The 16990-nt window shown below is 42.2% G+C and overlaps 1 protein-coding gene across 1 annotated transcript in view; it reads left to right on the forward strand.

The window, feature by feature from the left end:
• The window catches only part of LOC137335495 (solute carrier family 12 member 5-like), a 290880-nt gene that overhangs the window by 212904 nt on the left and 60986 nt on the right, over positions 1–16990 (forward strand). Inside the window, exon 8 of the mRNA XM_068000838.1 lies at positions 7415–7582. Coding sequence (XP_067856939.1) covers positions 7415–7582 — 168 coding nt within the window. The remainder of the gene's footprint in view (positions 1–7414; positions 7583–16990) is intronic.

Here is a 16990-nt window from a genome sequence, read left to right on the forward strand (position 1 = left end):
ATCAGATTAAATGTGAAGCTTCACATGTAAAGGCACTGACTGACCCATTGGGCTAGAATGTTGTCTTTCACCTCTGGCCCATGGCTTTTTGCTCTCTTTTGTTTTTCCTCTCCCTGGATGTGGGATGGAGGTGGGGGGCAGAGTGAGGCGGGTGTGGGTGATGGTGTGCAGAAGTTACACCATGCCAGAGTAGTACAGGCTCAATGGATGTATGCTGCTCTTTGCCTGTCCTTTTCCATATGCATGTTTGTGCATCTGGTTTGGAAGCCATTGTCTTCGGTCCCCGCCACAAATTCCGTTTCCTAGCCATCAACTCCATCCCTCTCCCTGGCCACTGCCTGAGGCTGGACCAGAACATTTGCAACCTTGGCGTCCTATTTCACCTTGAGATGAGCTTCCGACCTCAGGTCTACTCCACCACCAAGACTGCCTACTTCCACCTCCGTAACATTGCCTGTCTCCGCCCCTGCCTCAGCTTGACTGCTGCCGAAACCCTCATCAATGCCTTTGTTACCTCTAGACTTGACTATTCCAATGCTGTCCTGGTCGGCCTCCCATCTGCCGCCCTTATTAACTCATCCAAAACACTGCAGCCTGTATCCTAACTTGCACCATGTCCCGTTCACCCGTCACCCCTGTGCTCGCTGACCTACATTGGTTCCCGGTCCGGCAACGCCTCAATTTTAAAATTCTCATCCTTGTTTTCAAATCGGTCCATGCCCTCGTCCCTCTCTATCTCTGTAACGTCCTCCAGCCCGACAACCCTCAGGGCCCTCCAATTTTGGCCTCTTTCACATTCCCGTTTTTAATCACTCCATCATTGGCGGCTTTGCCTTCAGCTGCCTAGGCCCTAAGCTCTGGAATTCCCTCCCTAAACCTCTCTGCCTCTCCACCTCTCTCTCCTCCTTTAAAACACTCCTTAAAACCTATCTCTTTGACCAAGCTTTTGGTCACCTGTCCTAATGTGGCTTGGTGTCAAATTTTGTTTAATAACACTCCCGTGGGGAGCTTTGGGACGTTTTACTATGTTAATGGCGCTATATAAATGCAAGTTGTTGTTGTTGGAATGCAATCCCAATTGATGGAATGGAAGCTTGTTTTCTCTGCTGGTTACAAGTGTCCCATATGAAATAGCTGTGGGCCAACTTAAAAGACATCCCTAGTTGGTTCTGTTCCACAGTTAAAACAGTTCACAATTTTGCAATCTCATTCAGGAGACCATAAGGATAGTTGGCATAGAATATGGAAAATGTGCACTGGTGCAGTAGAAGTGCTCTTTTAATGTCTGAGTTAAAACACATATTGAAGTTAAGCTTTTTGAGTTAGCGTGTTCATATGAAATTCCTTTAGAGGAGCTAACACGTTGAAAACAAATATAGGTCATTGTCTCCATTAATATAGTGAACAATGGTGTACCATAAGAACCTGTTAAGAGTTTAATTTCAAAGTAATTATTGGAATAAAGGGGAAGTATTCTCAACATTTTCTCCATGGTTGTACCAAAGATGGGCTGCTTCATGGAGAGTTGTTCAGTACGGACATTTTTCACCTTGATGATCAAACAAAATGACTGAAAATTTAAGTGTAAGAGGAAAAAAAGCTTCAGAATTAGGTGATGTTCTCTGAACCAAATACACAAAATCCTGATGCAGGAATAATAAAATTCCTATTTTTAGTAAAAAAAACAGGAAAAGTCATCCACTTTATAACAGGTTGACTTTGGCACATCATCGTCAGTTTTTCTATTATTGTGACAAAAAAAATCTGAATCTGAATGAAAAACTTGGCGATGATACTTGGGAAGCTAGCTAAAACTATCCTGGCTGTTTACTTCTCCAGTCTGAATTTGGCCCAGATGTTCTGATTGGGGTTGATCAATCAAGTCTTGCTTCGGTTTTTTGCTTTGGTTATTTTTTCATAATAATATGATATTAATATAAAATGATATAATATAATTACTCTCACCTCTGAGTCAGAAAGTTGTGGGTTCAAGTCCCATTCCAGAAACTTGAGCACAAAATCTAGGCTGACACTCCAGTGCAGTACTGAGGGAGTGCTGCACTGCCAGAGGTGCCATCTTTCGGCTAAGACTTTAAACCAATGTCCCATCTGCCCTCTCAGGTGGACTTAAATGATCTCACGATACCATTCGAAGAAGTGCTCCCCAGTGTCCTGGCCAATATTTATCCCTCAACCAACATCACAAAACAGATTATCTGGTCATTTATCTCATTGCTGTTTGTGAATCTTGCTGTGCGCTAACTGGCTTCTGCATTTTCTACATTACAACAGAGACTACACTTCAAAAGTATTTCATTAGCTCGAAAGCACTTTAGGATATCCTGAGGTCATGAAAGGCGGTGTATAAATGCAAGTCTTTCTTTTCTTTTACTCAGAAATACAAATGCAGACTCACACTGAGTCAGATGCTGATCTCTTCCCTCGTCCCTCCCCGCCCAGACTGATCAAACCCACCAGGATAAATGAACTGTACCACCAGATGGCAAGGGAATCAAACAGATAATCCTTTAGACCACCAGGAATCAGACAGGCTCCCACTGTGACCTCCCCCTTCTTTGCTGCAGTTATTCCTGGCACACAAACAAGTTTCTCACCTGATAACTCGTTGCTTTTGATGTAAGGGACAGGTGAAGGTGAACCTGAAGATATGAGAACTGGGCAAAATCCAAGCTAGCCCAAAATTACTCAATTCAGGCGAGGAATTCAGTCACTTATCCCTGCTCAGTACCAGAAGTGGGAACTGGCTTTGTTTCATTGCAGTCTGGGTTCAAATTTCTACAAAAACTGATGCTGAATGTGTATTAAATCCTAACCCAACCTAAACCAAGGCACTTGAAGTTGTTAAAGAGAAGGCCGGACGATTTTTTTCTTTTTGGCTCTACTACATTCACTCCTAGCTATGAGCTCAAAAATTGACCTCATCATCACACATTCACGTGCAGTGCCAAACAAAATGCTTAAGAAACACAATGTAGTTTCTTGCGATGCCCCTGCCGTGGTGTCATCTGTTGATCGGAGCAGATACTCAACCATCTGGATCGTAAAACTATGAAATCCCTGAAAATGCCAAGTCCTTGCCAATAGTCAGGTATGATTAATGAAGATTGTCTTCCATCTATCGTGTAAACTACCAGCTCTGTGGAATTTAAAGCAATTTTAATCACAAATTTATTACAATCATGACATGTTAATTGGCATGCCACCAAATGCATAGATACCAAGGTCGGACCGTTGCCAACAGGGAAATGCGATGAAAGAGAAAAGCAAGACAGATTGTAAATCCCTTGAAATAAAAAGGGCCTTTTGTTTATTATAGTGCAGTACAAAGAAACAGAAAATATTTTTGAAGTAAAATTGGTGCATCTCATTAAGGATAAGCAAGACTTGACAAGTGGAAATTAATCCCGCTTATCCCTTCATCCCCATTAACCAAAACCCCATTAATCAGTAATAATTATAGCCACCAGGAAGGTAACCTCAATCTGCAAAGTAAAGTAACAGACATTGATACTGCTCATTTATACGCTATCTCACTGTAGTGAAAACCATTCATTCATGACTATCGTTCTACTCCCAATTACCATGGCAACTAAGTCCTCTCGAAAGGAGTATTCCAGGGTAAAGAGAGACTTGCATTTATATAGCACTTTTCATGGCCTCAAGACTTCCCAAAGTGCTTTAGAGCCAATGAAGTACTATTGAAGTATATTTGCTGTTGTAATGTAGGGAAATGCAGCAGCCAATTTGTACACAGCAAAGGCCCATAAAAAGAGATAAATGACCAGATGATCTGTTTTAGTGATGTTCATTGAGGGATAAAAATGGACCAGGACTCCGGGGAGAACTCCCCTGCTCTTTTTGGAATAGTGCCATGGGCTCTTTTACATCCAACTGAGATAGCAGACAGATAGTTTAATATCTATCTGAAAAATGGCACCCTCGACAGTGCTACGCTCCCTCAGTACTGCACTGAAGCAAAAGCCCGGATTATGTGCTCAAGTTGACGGAGTGGGGCTTGAACCCGCAACAATCGGACTCAGCGAGAGTGTTACCACAGAACCAAGGCTGATACATTAGTTTTGTAATCCATCCTCTTTTGAACAAATGGAAACTTATGTTTAACCCGATCATTATTTTATATTTTTCTGAATATTATGGTTGACTGGGTAAACAAAAGTATACAAAACGATAGATGCCAAGGACATCAATGTCAGTAAATTTTACAACTGTTATGTGTTAAGCAAAAGTTTAACCTAAAGAAAAGTACCTGAAAATTTAGGGGCGCGGGCAGTGACGCAACTAGGAATAGAAATGGGGATGGGCCCCAACTGATGTTGGACAGGCTCGAGTGGCACGGAGGCAGCTTGGCTTGTAGTTTCAGTTCGACCCTCGGTTTCACGGCTTCCTCGAGCGACGAGAAGGATTCAGTAGGGTCGGCAGCTGCAGAGACAGTCGTGAAGAGCCAGCGGCAGATTAACAACGCCACACAGGAGGAGGGGATCTCAGTGCCTGTCACTAACTGTATCGAATCTGGAGCAGGGTCAAGATTGGCTCATTTGGTCAGGGCCGGCCACACACCCGTATCGCTCTTCCAGCACAAGTCAATGGAAATGAGGAGCTGGAAATAACACAAGGACAGGCAGGCTGGGGTCAGAGAGACCAGAAGTCAGCCTCCCGGTCTTGGACAGCTCGGGACATTCACACGGGCTCAGATTTGTGTGGGCCTGGGTGCTAATTGTTTGGGCTGTGGCCTAACCAGTCCCATCCATAGCTACATCCCTGGGTGCAGGCTTGGTGCCAAAGAAACAGGTCAGAGTGGGGTTAAATGACAGGGACAAGCTGGATAAATTAGATAATAGTTATTGATTAGAAGCATAGGTCATTGAAGCTGGGACCTAAATTAAGCAGTCATCAATGACCATAATCACTCTTTAAAATTGATATTGTGGTGGCTTTAAGGCACAAAATGACATTATTTACCACTTAAACTCAACAATCTCCTGCTGGTACAAGTTTCAATGTCATTCGCTGCATGTTTCCTCTGTCCTAGGCTTTCCCTGAAAAACCGAATTTAACAAGGTCATGAGATATATTTTAACAGATGTTCTTTTTACTGGCAAACAACCAGAAATCTGGATGTGACATATTTAATCATTTTAATTGCATTCATTTGTCAGTAAGGTTAAATCCTCAGCAGTGTGAGGACATTAACTAAGGACGCAGTGCATATTTGAGTGTGCTGATTTGCATATCCTACTATAAGTTTATGTTGATCAAGGGCCAGCATGTGAGTGTAATAGATGAGGGTGAAGTGTTTGCAAGTGTCTTCAGCCAAAAGTGCTGAGTGAATGATTCTATTTGGTCTTCTCCTGAAGTCCTCGCCATCATAGATGTCCAGGCAATTCGATTTACTCCATCTGACATTAAGAAGTTGCTGAACGCACAGGATACAACAAAGGCTATGGACCCTGACAACATTCCAACTATGGTGCTAAAGACCTGTGCACAGAACTGTCTTCCCCCCACTCCCCTCCCTCCAGACAGGCTATTTCAGTGCAACTATGACACTGGCATATTCCTGACAATGTGGAAAATTGTTCAGATATGTCCTATAAACATCACAAATTTAACCCGGCCAATTACTTCCCTGCCAGCTTCTTCCCAATCATCAGCAAATTGATGGAACGAAATATCAACAGTGCCATCCAGCAGTACCTACTCTCCGACAATTTACTCCCCGATGCTCACTTCGAGTTCCACATGATCTACTCCACTCCAGACCTCATCACAGACATGGACATGAGAGCTAGAGGAGAGAGTACCTGCCCTCAATATCAAGGCAGCATCGACATGAGTATTGCATCAAGGTGCCCTGACAATACTGAGGTCAGTAGTAGTCAAGGGGAAAACTGCCAGTGGCTGGAGTCGTACCTGCTGCAAAGAAAGACGATTGTGATTCTTGGAGGGCAATCATCTTATCTCCAGGACTATCTTAGTAACTCACCACTTGCCTGGATCAGTGCAACCATAGCAACTCTCAAGAAGCTCAACACCATCCAGAGTAGCTTGCTTGATCAGCACCCACACCTCTGGATTCGAAACGTGGCTGCAGATTGTACAATCTACAGAATACAAGGCACTACCTCCCAGTCCCATGACCTTTGCCACCAAGAAGAACAAAAGCAGCAGGATCGTGTCAAAACCATCACCTCCAAATTACCCCCCAAATCACACACCACTTGACTTGGACATATTCCTTCATAGTCATTAAGTCAAGATCTAGGAATTTCCCATGTAACACCATCACACGCATACCATCGCACAAAGACTGCAACAGTTTAAAGATAAGACTCACTACCCACTTCTCAACTCGGGATGGGCAGTAAATGCAGCTTTGCCGGCATTCCAAGAACAAATAAATGAAAAAAACATAGAGGATATTAACACTTCGGTAAAATTCTGGTTTACAATTTTTGTGTGATTGTCCTCCTTTTTTCTTACACTGCATTGCATAAATATTGTTCTCTCTTGGGGTGGGGGAGGTAAGGTCAGAGGTATTATGGGGCCCTGAAGAAAGTACTTTCAATAGGATGTTCCTGTCCATAGCTGACAATGGTTCCCAAATACTGGACGTTTCTAATAATGCTGCTCTTAACAGAAAATGGACTTTCAGCCCTCTTCTTTTTAGTTTTACTTAAAATGTAAAACATTTTGTCGAGGCTGAAGCAATCGGCAATGTGATGATATAACTTCACAGATCGTATCCTTGCAGAGTTGTCTATTAACAAGTCTCCTCTATCCGCTCTATTGGGTAAAAACCCTCTTGTAGTTATGTTAGTTCCTTTCCTCACAAAGCACTGCAGCCTACAATGATTACAGTATCACAAAGGTTCAGCAGGTCCATTTAAAAAGTTTCGCCAAATTTATTTTCTATTCAGCCAAATTACAAGACAGTTGGTCTTCTGAAAAGAGGAGGTCTCCTGAGTAGAGGATGCAATTTTTAAATCGCAGTCTCAGCTACCATTTTCACTTCTAGAATTTAGTAGTTTCATTTGGGTCCAAGGGTGCCCACTCAACTATCATTCCTATCATTACTCAAATGCTACTTTCAGTGGGTAAGCCAAGGAGAGATGTTAGTGATGTCCATGCAGATGCCCATGGACTAAATCATCCGGCGCTCCAGACCAGAACTGTGAGGGACTATCAGAGGGTGGGGGGAAAGAAAATGAACACCTCCTAACTGTACCCCATCTCACTACCAACACCACGATAACAGGTTCGCTAATGATGTCTTGGGTAAGAAAACGGTGATTCTGTCAGAAGTGCTGTATCTGAGAATGATCTAGCTAACTTTACTTGCTTACTGACAGTTTTCTCTCCCTCTTCATACCAGAAAACCTGTGGGCGAATTACCTGACTAAAGGTGTGATTGTGGAGCAGGAGGGGTTGCCATCTGTGACCACCTCAGCCAGAGCAGTCAGCTTGGAGCAACCTTACGTGTTCACTGACATAACATCCTACTTCACTCTGCTGGTTGGCATCTACTTCCCTTCGGTGACAGGTATGTGGTATTTTTACATGGGACACATGTAAATGACGTAAGGTGAGAATCGATTTGCATTGTTTTTACATGTGGGGACTCGTACAGTTGGGCGCACAGGGTAATTTATCCTTCCCCCTTTACATTCTATCATATTTTCAAACACTTGCATAGAAAGATATTTGTTTTTTACTGAACTATTCACCAAATTTAGTAGCTCAACAAAATGCTTTGTTGCCTGCTTTAAACAGTACTATTCAGTCCTTATGCTCCCCCTGTTTTACCACACAGTAAAATAATAAAGGTATAAAATATCTTTGCACATTGGTCACCTTGTTCTGAACATGGTATGTAGAGTAACCATTAACACTTGTTCAAAAATAGGTTTTGATTCGGATGTCGAAAGGAGCTTTTATGTTCCAGGGTACAGTCGCCAGGAGACATGGGGGTCTTCCTCCATCAGGATTACACCATAGTTTTAAATCCCCCCCCTCCAACCCTGTGCTTGGTTTCAGAAAGTAATGGGAGGGGGCTAGTCCCCTCACATTTCAACAGATAAAAGAGTTGGGCATCCTCATTCCGCAGTAAAAAGGAGAGAGTGACACATGGAAGTGGCTTTTTTGAGATAGAAACAGTGAGCGAGGCATTGTAAATGCATCTTTATCTTTGCAGTTTAATTCACCAACTAATGTATCGGTAGCCTGAAGACAGTGAGATACCAAGGCCTGGAAATTCCTGGGACCCTGCTCCACTAGTGTAAGTGGAACCCTGCCCTCACCCAAAACTGGAGGCCAAACTCATATTCCAGGGATGGGGTCAGTCATTTGCATAGCCAGAGTGGGCCACAGAGTGCCTTCAAGGTCTCAAGCTGATCCGCCCTTATAAGGTATCCTCTGGGTGGAAAAAAACGTTTTTTCAACTCTTTAGTTCTCACTGGAGCCACTCTGACTAAAGAAGGTAATCGCTCCCATCCAAGATTCTACTCTAAGTGAAGGTTTGGGGCCTTTAGAAGGTCTCAACAGGCATGAGTTCATTGAGGTTTTTGTCTTGGTAAACCAAAGTTAAACTGACAAATTATAGGATTCAACCATTGGAATTGGTTTTCAGATATCCCCAGTTTGCAATGCAATGCACGTCCATTAATACTGGACATGGAAACCAGTTTGTTCTGTGGGCCTACATTGTGAGGCATTAGGAGTATTGAAACTCATTCACCTAACAATCCTATGAAGAAAAATATCTTCATACTTTCTGAGTTACATTCAAACTCAAATTTAATTAGTATGGGGATAATGTTCTATTACATTAAAAATCACCTGGTCCCCAATTTTTGGTATGGACACCCTGGATCTAGAATCAAACTTTTTAGCAGGAGCGACCATACCTTGGCTATAAAACCACTCACCTGTGACACCAAAAGTTGACATGGACTCCTATAACCTTGGAATAAGGCATCACAAAATGCTTCACAACCAATAACTTACTTTTGAAGTGCACTGTGATTTTTTTTAGGCAAATGTAACAGCTAGCTTCCACACAGCAAGATCCTACAAACAACAAATGAGATGAATGACCAGCTTATCTGTTTCTTGATTGAGGCAGAAATTGGCCAGGGCACTGGGAGAACTACCTACTTTTCTTCAAATAATTCCATGGGGATCATGTCCACCCGAACAGGCAGATGGGGTCCAGTTTAACATCTGACGACAGCACCTCTGATGATGCAGCGAACTCTCAGTGCTGTAATAAAATTTTAACACAGATTATGCGCTCATGTCCTCGAGTGAACCCTCAACTTTCTCAATCAGAAGCAAGAGCATAACTGCTGAGCAAAGCTGACAATAACTTGTAACTTTTTATTTTCTACTAGTCGATTGGAGGAACAGTTTTATATTTGTATAATTTTAAAAATATTAAATATTTAAAGGGGAATTCACAAGAAAGCAATCTTTCACATGTTTAAATTGGTATAGTATAGGACCTTGGGGCTGAAATTCCTGTTTATAGTGATTTTAGTGAAAAACAGATGTGAGTAAGAAGTAGTGGATTACCATTTTCTCCTTAAAATTAGCAAAGTTGAGAATTTCAGTGTCTACTTTCTATACAAGATTGCTTTTCGAACAGTCAGAATGAGTGTTGAGTGAATTCTTTGGAGCTTTTTAGTAAGCCACCTTTTAATAGATCATTTAACAGTCCAACTTGCACATTAAGTTTCTGTGAGCTCTATTTGTTCCGACGTTGGGACCTACAGAAAGTTTCCTCTTATGTAGGTCACGATTGCAATATCTCTGCAGGAGAATTCTCAAAGCTAATATTTCTAAGTTGACACTAGTGATAAGTTTCTGCTTCACAGCAGTTGCAGTGTAACAGACATCTTCATTTCCACATCCCTCCCAGCAAGTATACATCTCAAACCAGTTTAACGACAAATTGCACGTATGTAATGTCTTTCCCATAGAAAAGCACCCCGAAGCGCTTAACATAGAAAAACACGCTTCACAGAGGTGTAATCAGACAAAAATGAACACTGAGTCAAAGAAGGAGATATTAGGAGGGGTGGCCAAAGAAAAGTTTGATCAAAGAGGTGGGTTTTAAGGGGGCTTCCTAAAGGAGGAGAGGCAGGTGGAGAAGCCAAGGGTTTAGGGCAGGAATCCCACAGCATGGGGCCTAGATGGCTGAAAGCACGGCCACCAATGGTGGGGTGAAGAAAGTGGGGGGATGCATAAGAGGCCAGGGTTGGAGGAACGGAGCCCTTCATGCCAATTGGACATGTTCTCCTGCATAGTTTTCCAGTGTGGCAGACATCGCATTCGCCCCTATGTAACCACTTGCCATCCTGCTGGACCTTCAGCTAGTTTGTGGTCTGTCCCTTCGGAACCATACAGGACATTCTGCCTTTCCCTGACACTGTTTGCAATAAGCTACCATGCTTCCTCCATTGGGACTGAAATTTACCTATTCTCCAGCTAGCTTGATGCCCTGTGCAATCACTGTAGCACTTACATGCCCATTAAGGGGCTTTATGAGTGATCAAACTGCATTTTTAAAATTATCTCAAATTTATTAACTGTATAAAAATAATTTACATAAAATTACATAGAATGTACAGCGCAGAAACTGTACATTCAGCCCAACAGGTCCATGCCGGTGTTTATGCTCCACACGAGCCTCCTCCCTCCCTCTCTATTTCGCCTAACCCTATCAGACAGCCTTATCATTTAACCCGATCAGATTTCAAAAGTGCCATGTTCTTGATGTGTTTTCACTGGCTGAGAAAATTCTACAAGTGGCACAAGTATTGGACAGAACAGTGTGGGGGCAATGGCAGCACTGATCCCAGGTGAAAATAGTGGCCCCAATCTGAAGGGCAACAAGTAGTAGAGAAAAAATTCTAAGCAATTATTTTAATAAGTTGCATTATGAAATATCAAAATTTAGTTTAGAACTGCATAAGCAAGAAGGTAACTGTAGGATAAACCAAGCATAGTACCTAATCCTGGAGCATTTAGATTCCAGCTGCTATTACTGTAGAAATTGCCCCATTTATACTGCAGGGTGATTTCTACAGAAGGCACATTAAAACAATTCACGCATGCAATATTATTTTACGGTCACTGTTGGTGACTATTTTCTCTGGCTCCTACCTTCCAAAATGGATGGGGAAGGTCCATACTGACCAGCAAGAACACAACTGCTTAACTGGCTTGTAACCATTGGGCTGAGAGCTTCAGTCATTGAAGCATATGACCCCCACTGTACATTATGTTGTTATTAGTGATGGAGGTGAGAAATAAAACCACCTTCTTTGGTGGTGCTCACTACTTTTGGCAACTCAAGTGCCATCTTGGTTACTTTGCAAATAAGAACCGTTCAATACCGTGTTGTTGACAAAGTAAATGCATCATTAGCTGTGTTATCAGCTCCAATTTATTTAGATGATACAAGGTGACCTTTACCCAATTTCTCTCTATAGCCTGTTCTGTCTATCACCTATTAATGACCTACAGTAGCATAGCAAAAGCCACAATGCATTAATGGTCCATTGATGTATTGATGTAAGCTAGCATTTTACCTCAATATCACAATCATTAATATCTATTCTCAGAATGAGCTGTCTGTCAATTATACATTACATTTTGTTTCTGAAGCATACTCTAATGTATTTTACAGGTTAGCGCATTTAATAGCGAGTAGGTAATCACAGTTTACCCAACACACCAATTTTGGAATCAATTTGCTTTCCACTTGCAAGAAATTAACTCCACTTAATTGCAATTTATTTTCAACAGAAAATGTCAATTCTATAAGGTTGCTGTCAAGCCCAGGAACAGCCATGGTGACAATATTATATTCATACTGTCTCTGACGCATGAAATTGCAAATCGGACCTACTACCCTATGATGTTTCTTAAAATCATCCATCCTAACCCATCTCCAAAAGACCTGCAGTTGTTTTAATGTCATTTCCCCATTATCTGATTCTATTGCTATCATAGTAATCATAATATTATAGTATGGTACAGCACAGGAGGAGGCCATTCAGCTCATCGTGCCTAGGCCGGCCCTTTGAAAGAGCTATCCAATTAGTCCCACTCCACTGCTCTTTTCCCATAGACCTGTAAATTTGTTCCCTTCAAGTATTTATCCAATTTCCTTTTGAAAATTATTATTAAATCTACTTCCACCACCCTTTCAGGCAGTGCATTCCAGATCATAACAACTCGCTGCATAAAAAAATGTTTCCTCATGTCACCTCTGGCTCTTTTGCCAATAATCTTAAATCTGTCCTCTGGTTACCGACCCTTCTGCCACTGGAAACCGTATTTACTCTATCAAAATCCTTCATGATTTTGAACACCTGTATCAAATCTCCCCTTAACCTTCTCTGTTCTAAGGAAAACAACCCCAGCTTCTCCAGTCTCTCCACATAACTGAAGTCCCTCATCCCTAGTACCATTCTGCACCCTCTCTAAGGCCTTGACATCCTTCCTAAAGTGTCCTGCCCAGAATTGAACACAATAGTCCAGCTGAGGCCTAACCAGTATTTTATGAAAGATTAGCTTAACACCTTCATTTTGTACTCTTTGCCTCTATTAATAAAGCCCAGGATCCCATATGCTTTTTTAACAGCCTTCTCAACTTGTCCTGCCACCTTCAAAGATTTGTGTACGTACATCCCTAAATCTCTCTGTTCCTGCACCTCACTTAAAATTGTAAAATTTAGTTTATATTGCCTCTCCTCATTCTTCCTACCAAAATGTATCACTTCACACATCTGTGTTAAATTTCATCTGCCATTTGTCTGCCCATTTCACCAGTCTGTCTATGTCCCCCTGAAGTCTGTTACTATCCTTCACATTGTTTACAGAATTTCCGAGTTTTGTGTCATCTGCAAACTTTGAAATTATATCCAAGTCCAGCTCATTAATATATATCAAAAAGAGCAGCGATCCTAATACTGACCCCTGGGGAACACCACCGTATACTTCCCTCCAGTCTGAAGGTATATAGTAACAGCACTCAAAATAATTTCTGTTAAGTTTTTTTTATTGTCATTTTTTCATCAGTTTTTCTCTCCGCCCTTTTCCTGAGGGCACTGACACATGCTGGTTACAGTATTTCATGCTGGTGGCAGTATCTCACCAAAGTAACCATTCTTTACATGTGAATTCGAACAATGAGTGTCGGTAGACTAAAATCCATGTAGACTACATCAAATGCACGACCCTCATCGACCCTCTTTGTTACCTCCGCAAAAAAGTCAATCAAGTTGTCCTTTTCCATAACTATGCTAAAACTAATTGTATTATGATCACTACCAACAAAATGCTCTCCCACTGCTACTTCTTCTACCTGCCCCCCTTCATTTCCTTGAACTAAATCCAGGAGCAGGAACCCTGCCAGATTTTTCCCTTTCGAAGTCCTGGGGCACTGAGGCTAACTGAAGCACCCCTGTTGCCATAGCAGCTGAAATCAGCTATTTCAGAACAGACCTGGGACCACATTTACACACTCATCATGGAGGGAAGGATTTCAGCTACTGTTTGTTCATGTATTGTCACTATTTTAGTTTAAGTCCGAGTGGAATAAATATTGGATTTCGACGTAACAATGTGCCATTTCCATTTCACAAGCCAGCTATCCTCTGTTCTTTCATGTTTGAGGCAATCAATTAGTGCTAATTAACACTCGTTTACGAACAGCTATATGCTGTTTGAAAATACCTTGCTGAGACTGCCCAAACTCATGTCGGTTTGAATCCTTACAGCCGTCAAACAGTGGAGACTAATATCAGCCTTGGCTAGTTTCAAAATCAGCTCCCAAGGTGAAAGGGCTGCGCTCCATCTCACTAATCATCTTGGGGGTGATTTTAACCCCCAAGAACGGGTGGATTGGGGGCGGGTGGGAGTTGAAAATAGTTGTTTTTTTGGGTCGCAACTGCAAAATTTTCAGACTTTGCATTCCCAGTGGGAAGCCTGTACTTTTACACGCCCAAGTTAAACCCGGAAATAAAGCCGGGTTGCGGTCGCGACCCAAAAAACAACTATTTTCAACTCCCACCCGCTCCCAACCCACCCGTTCTTAGGGTTTAAAGTCACCCCCATTGTCTCCGTCTTTCCTTGTACACTCTGAATATTAATTTTCCCCCATAACTTACCTCCATTCCACAACAACAACAACTTGCATTTATATAGCGCCTATAATGTAGTAAAATGTCCCAAGGTGCTTCACAGGAGCGTAATCAAACAAAGTTTGACCCCAAGCCACATAAGGAGATATTAGGACAGGTAACCAAAAGCTTGGTCAAAGAGATAGGTTTTAAGGAGCATCTTAAAGGAGGATAGAGAGGTAGAGAGGCAGAAAGGATTGGGGAGGGAATTCCAGAGCTTAGGGCCTGGACAGCTGAAGGCACGACCGCCAATGGTGGAGTGATGAATATCAAGGATACGCAAGAGGCCTGGATCGGAGGAATGCAGAGATCTCTGAGTATTATAGCACTGGAGGAGGTTACAGAGATAGGGAGGCCTGTGTCAGTGTCCCCCTCTAACCAGCCCTTAGTTGCAGAGTAAGATTGCTTGTGGGGATATACTTGGCCTCTGCCCCCTCCATCCCTGACAGTCCAGTCAAAATGAAGAACTCAGCATGACTGGTGGGATGATGACACCAACTATCGAAGCACCAGCGGACTGCTGCACAGAGCAACGGAGTCTGGATTCACATCCATGACCCTTCATTGGTGATTTCCATCAACTGTGAAGAAGCAAGGAGCAGAGGGCAGGCTCTACCCACATAGAGGGAGGTAAAATGAGGGGGCAACACCCAGACCCTCTCTCATTTCCTAGTGGAGACACAGTTGGGAAAGAAAGGTAGAAAATAATTTGGAAAGAAAGAGTGAATATTGCACAAACCAAACCAAAGGAACTCACTGTTTGGTGAATCACAGCCATGAACCCAGGCTGTTCAGGAATGGATGGTCTGACTCATAAGTTTATAAGTAATTTCTCAAGATAATAGGGTTCAATGGCATTTATTGGCTTTCATAGGAAATAAATATATGAAGATAACTATTATTACCAATAATTACACATATAAAATGAGAATTATTATTAATAATTACACATGTACAATGAGAACTATTAATAATTACACATATACAATGATAACTATTACCAATAATTACACATATACAATGATAACTATTAGTAATAATTACACATATATAATGATAACTATTACCAATAATTATATATACAACAATAACTATTAATAATTACATATATACAATGATAACTATCATTACAAATAATTACACATGTACAATTATAACTATATTATTAACAATAATTACAAATATACAATGAGAACCATTATTATTAATAATTACACATATATACTTAAGGTCATACTCAAGATAAAACGAATTACCGGAGAATTCGCACGTTACAGTTCTCGAGCTCTAAGCTTAGCAGTGGCTGTTCAGAGTTAAAGGGACTCTATCTTCATGGAGAACATATTTAACCAGCTAAAGTTTGCTTAAAGCACACATTATATCTCTCTGGTGTGATGTTACCATAAAGAAATGATAACCAAACACTTCTCCATGAAGACAGTGCTAAATAATTTTCACACAGTCCTCAGGGCAGTGTCCTAGGCCCAACTATCTTCAGCTGCTTCATCAATGACCTTCCCTCCATCATAAGGTCAGAAATGGGGATGTTCGCTGATGATTGCACAGTGTTCAGTTCCATTCGCAACCCCTCAAATAATGAAGCAGTCCAAGCCTGCATGCAGCACGACCTGGACAACATCCAGGCTTGGGCTCATAAGTGGCAAGTAACATTCACGTCAGACAAGTGCCAGGCAATGACCATCTCCAACAAGAGAGAGTCTAACCACCTCCCCTTGACATTCAACGGCATTACCATCACCGAATCCCCCACCATCAACATCCTGGGGGTCATCATTGACCAGAAACTTAACTGGACCAGCCACATAAATACTGTGGCTACAAGAGCAGGTCAGAGGCTGGGTATTCTGCGGCGAGTGACTCACCTCCTGACTCCCCAAAGCCTTTCCATCATCTACAAGGCACAAGTCAGGAGTGTAATGGAATACTTTCCACTTGCCTGGATGAGTGCAGCTCCAACAACACTCAAGAAGCTCAACACCATCCAGGACAAAGCAGCCCGCTTGATTGGCACCCCATCCAACACCCTAAACATTCACACCCTTCACCACTGGCACACAGTGGCTGCAGTGTGTACCATCCACAGGATGAACTGCAGCAACTCGCCAAGGCTTCTTCGACAGCACCTCCCAAACCCGCGACCTCTACCATCAAGAAGGATAAAAGCAGCAGGTACATGGGAACAACACCACCTGCACGTTCCCCTCCAAGTCACACACAATCCCGACTTGGAAATATATCGCCATTCCTTCATCATCGCTGGGTCAAAATCCTGGAAATCCCTTCCTAACAGCACTGTGGGAGAACCTTCACCACACGGACTGCAGCGGTTCAAGAAGGCGGCTCACCACCACCTTATCGAGGGCAATTAGGGATGGGCAATAAATGCTGGCCTCGCCAGCAACACCCACATCCCATGAACGAATATTAAAAAAAAATTATACAGTCGCTGAAGAGTTAAGGACTGGGGGGTAAATTTTAATTCCATCAAAATCAATGAAAACTAGGCAGGTTCTATAGCGGACGGGTGATTCGCTCCATCAGATTACTGCCCATGCGACAAAGGCGAAAATTTACCCCAGAGTCTCCTCCAGACCATTTACCCCAGATGAGGTCATCAGCAGCCTATCACACTAATATCACAAAAATATACTCATGAAACTAACAGAAACAGGCAGAGAAAAATAAAAAGCATGTTCACCATAATTATTTGTAATCAATTTTTGAAGAAGCTGCCACTC

The sequence above is a fragment of the Heptranchias perlo genome, chromosome 19, assembly GCF_035084215.1.
Source record: "Heptranchias perlo isolate sHepPer1 chromosome 19, sHepPer1.hap1, whole genome shotgun sequence".
Classification (NCBI taxonomy): Eukaryota; Metazoa; Chordata; class Chondrichthyes; order Hexanchiformes; family Hexanchidae; genus Heptranchias; species Heptranchias perlo.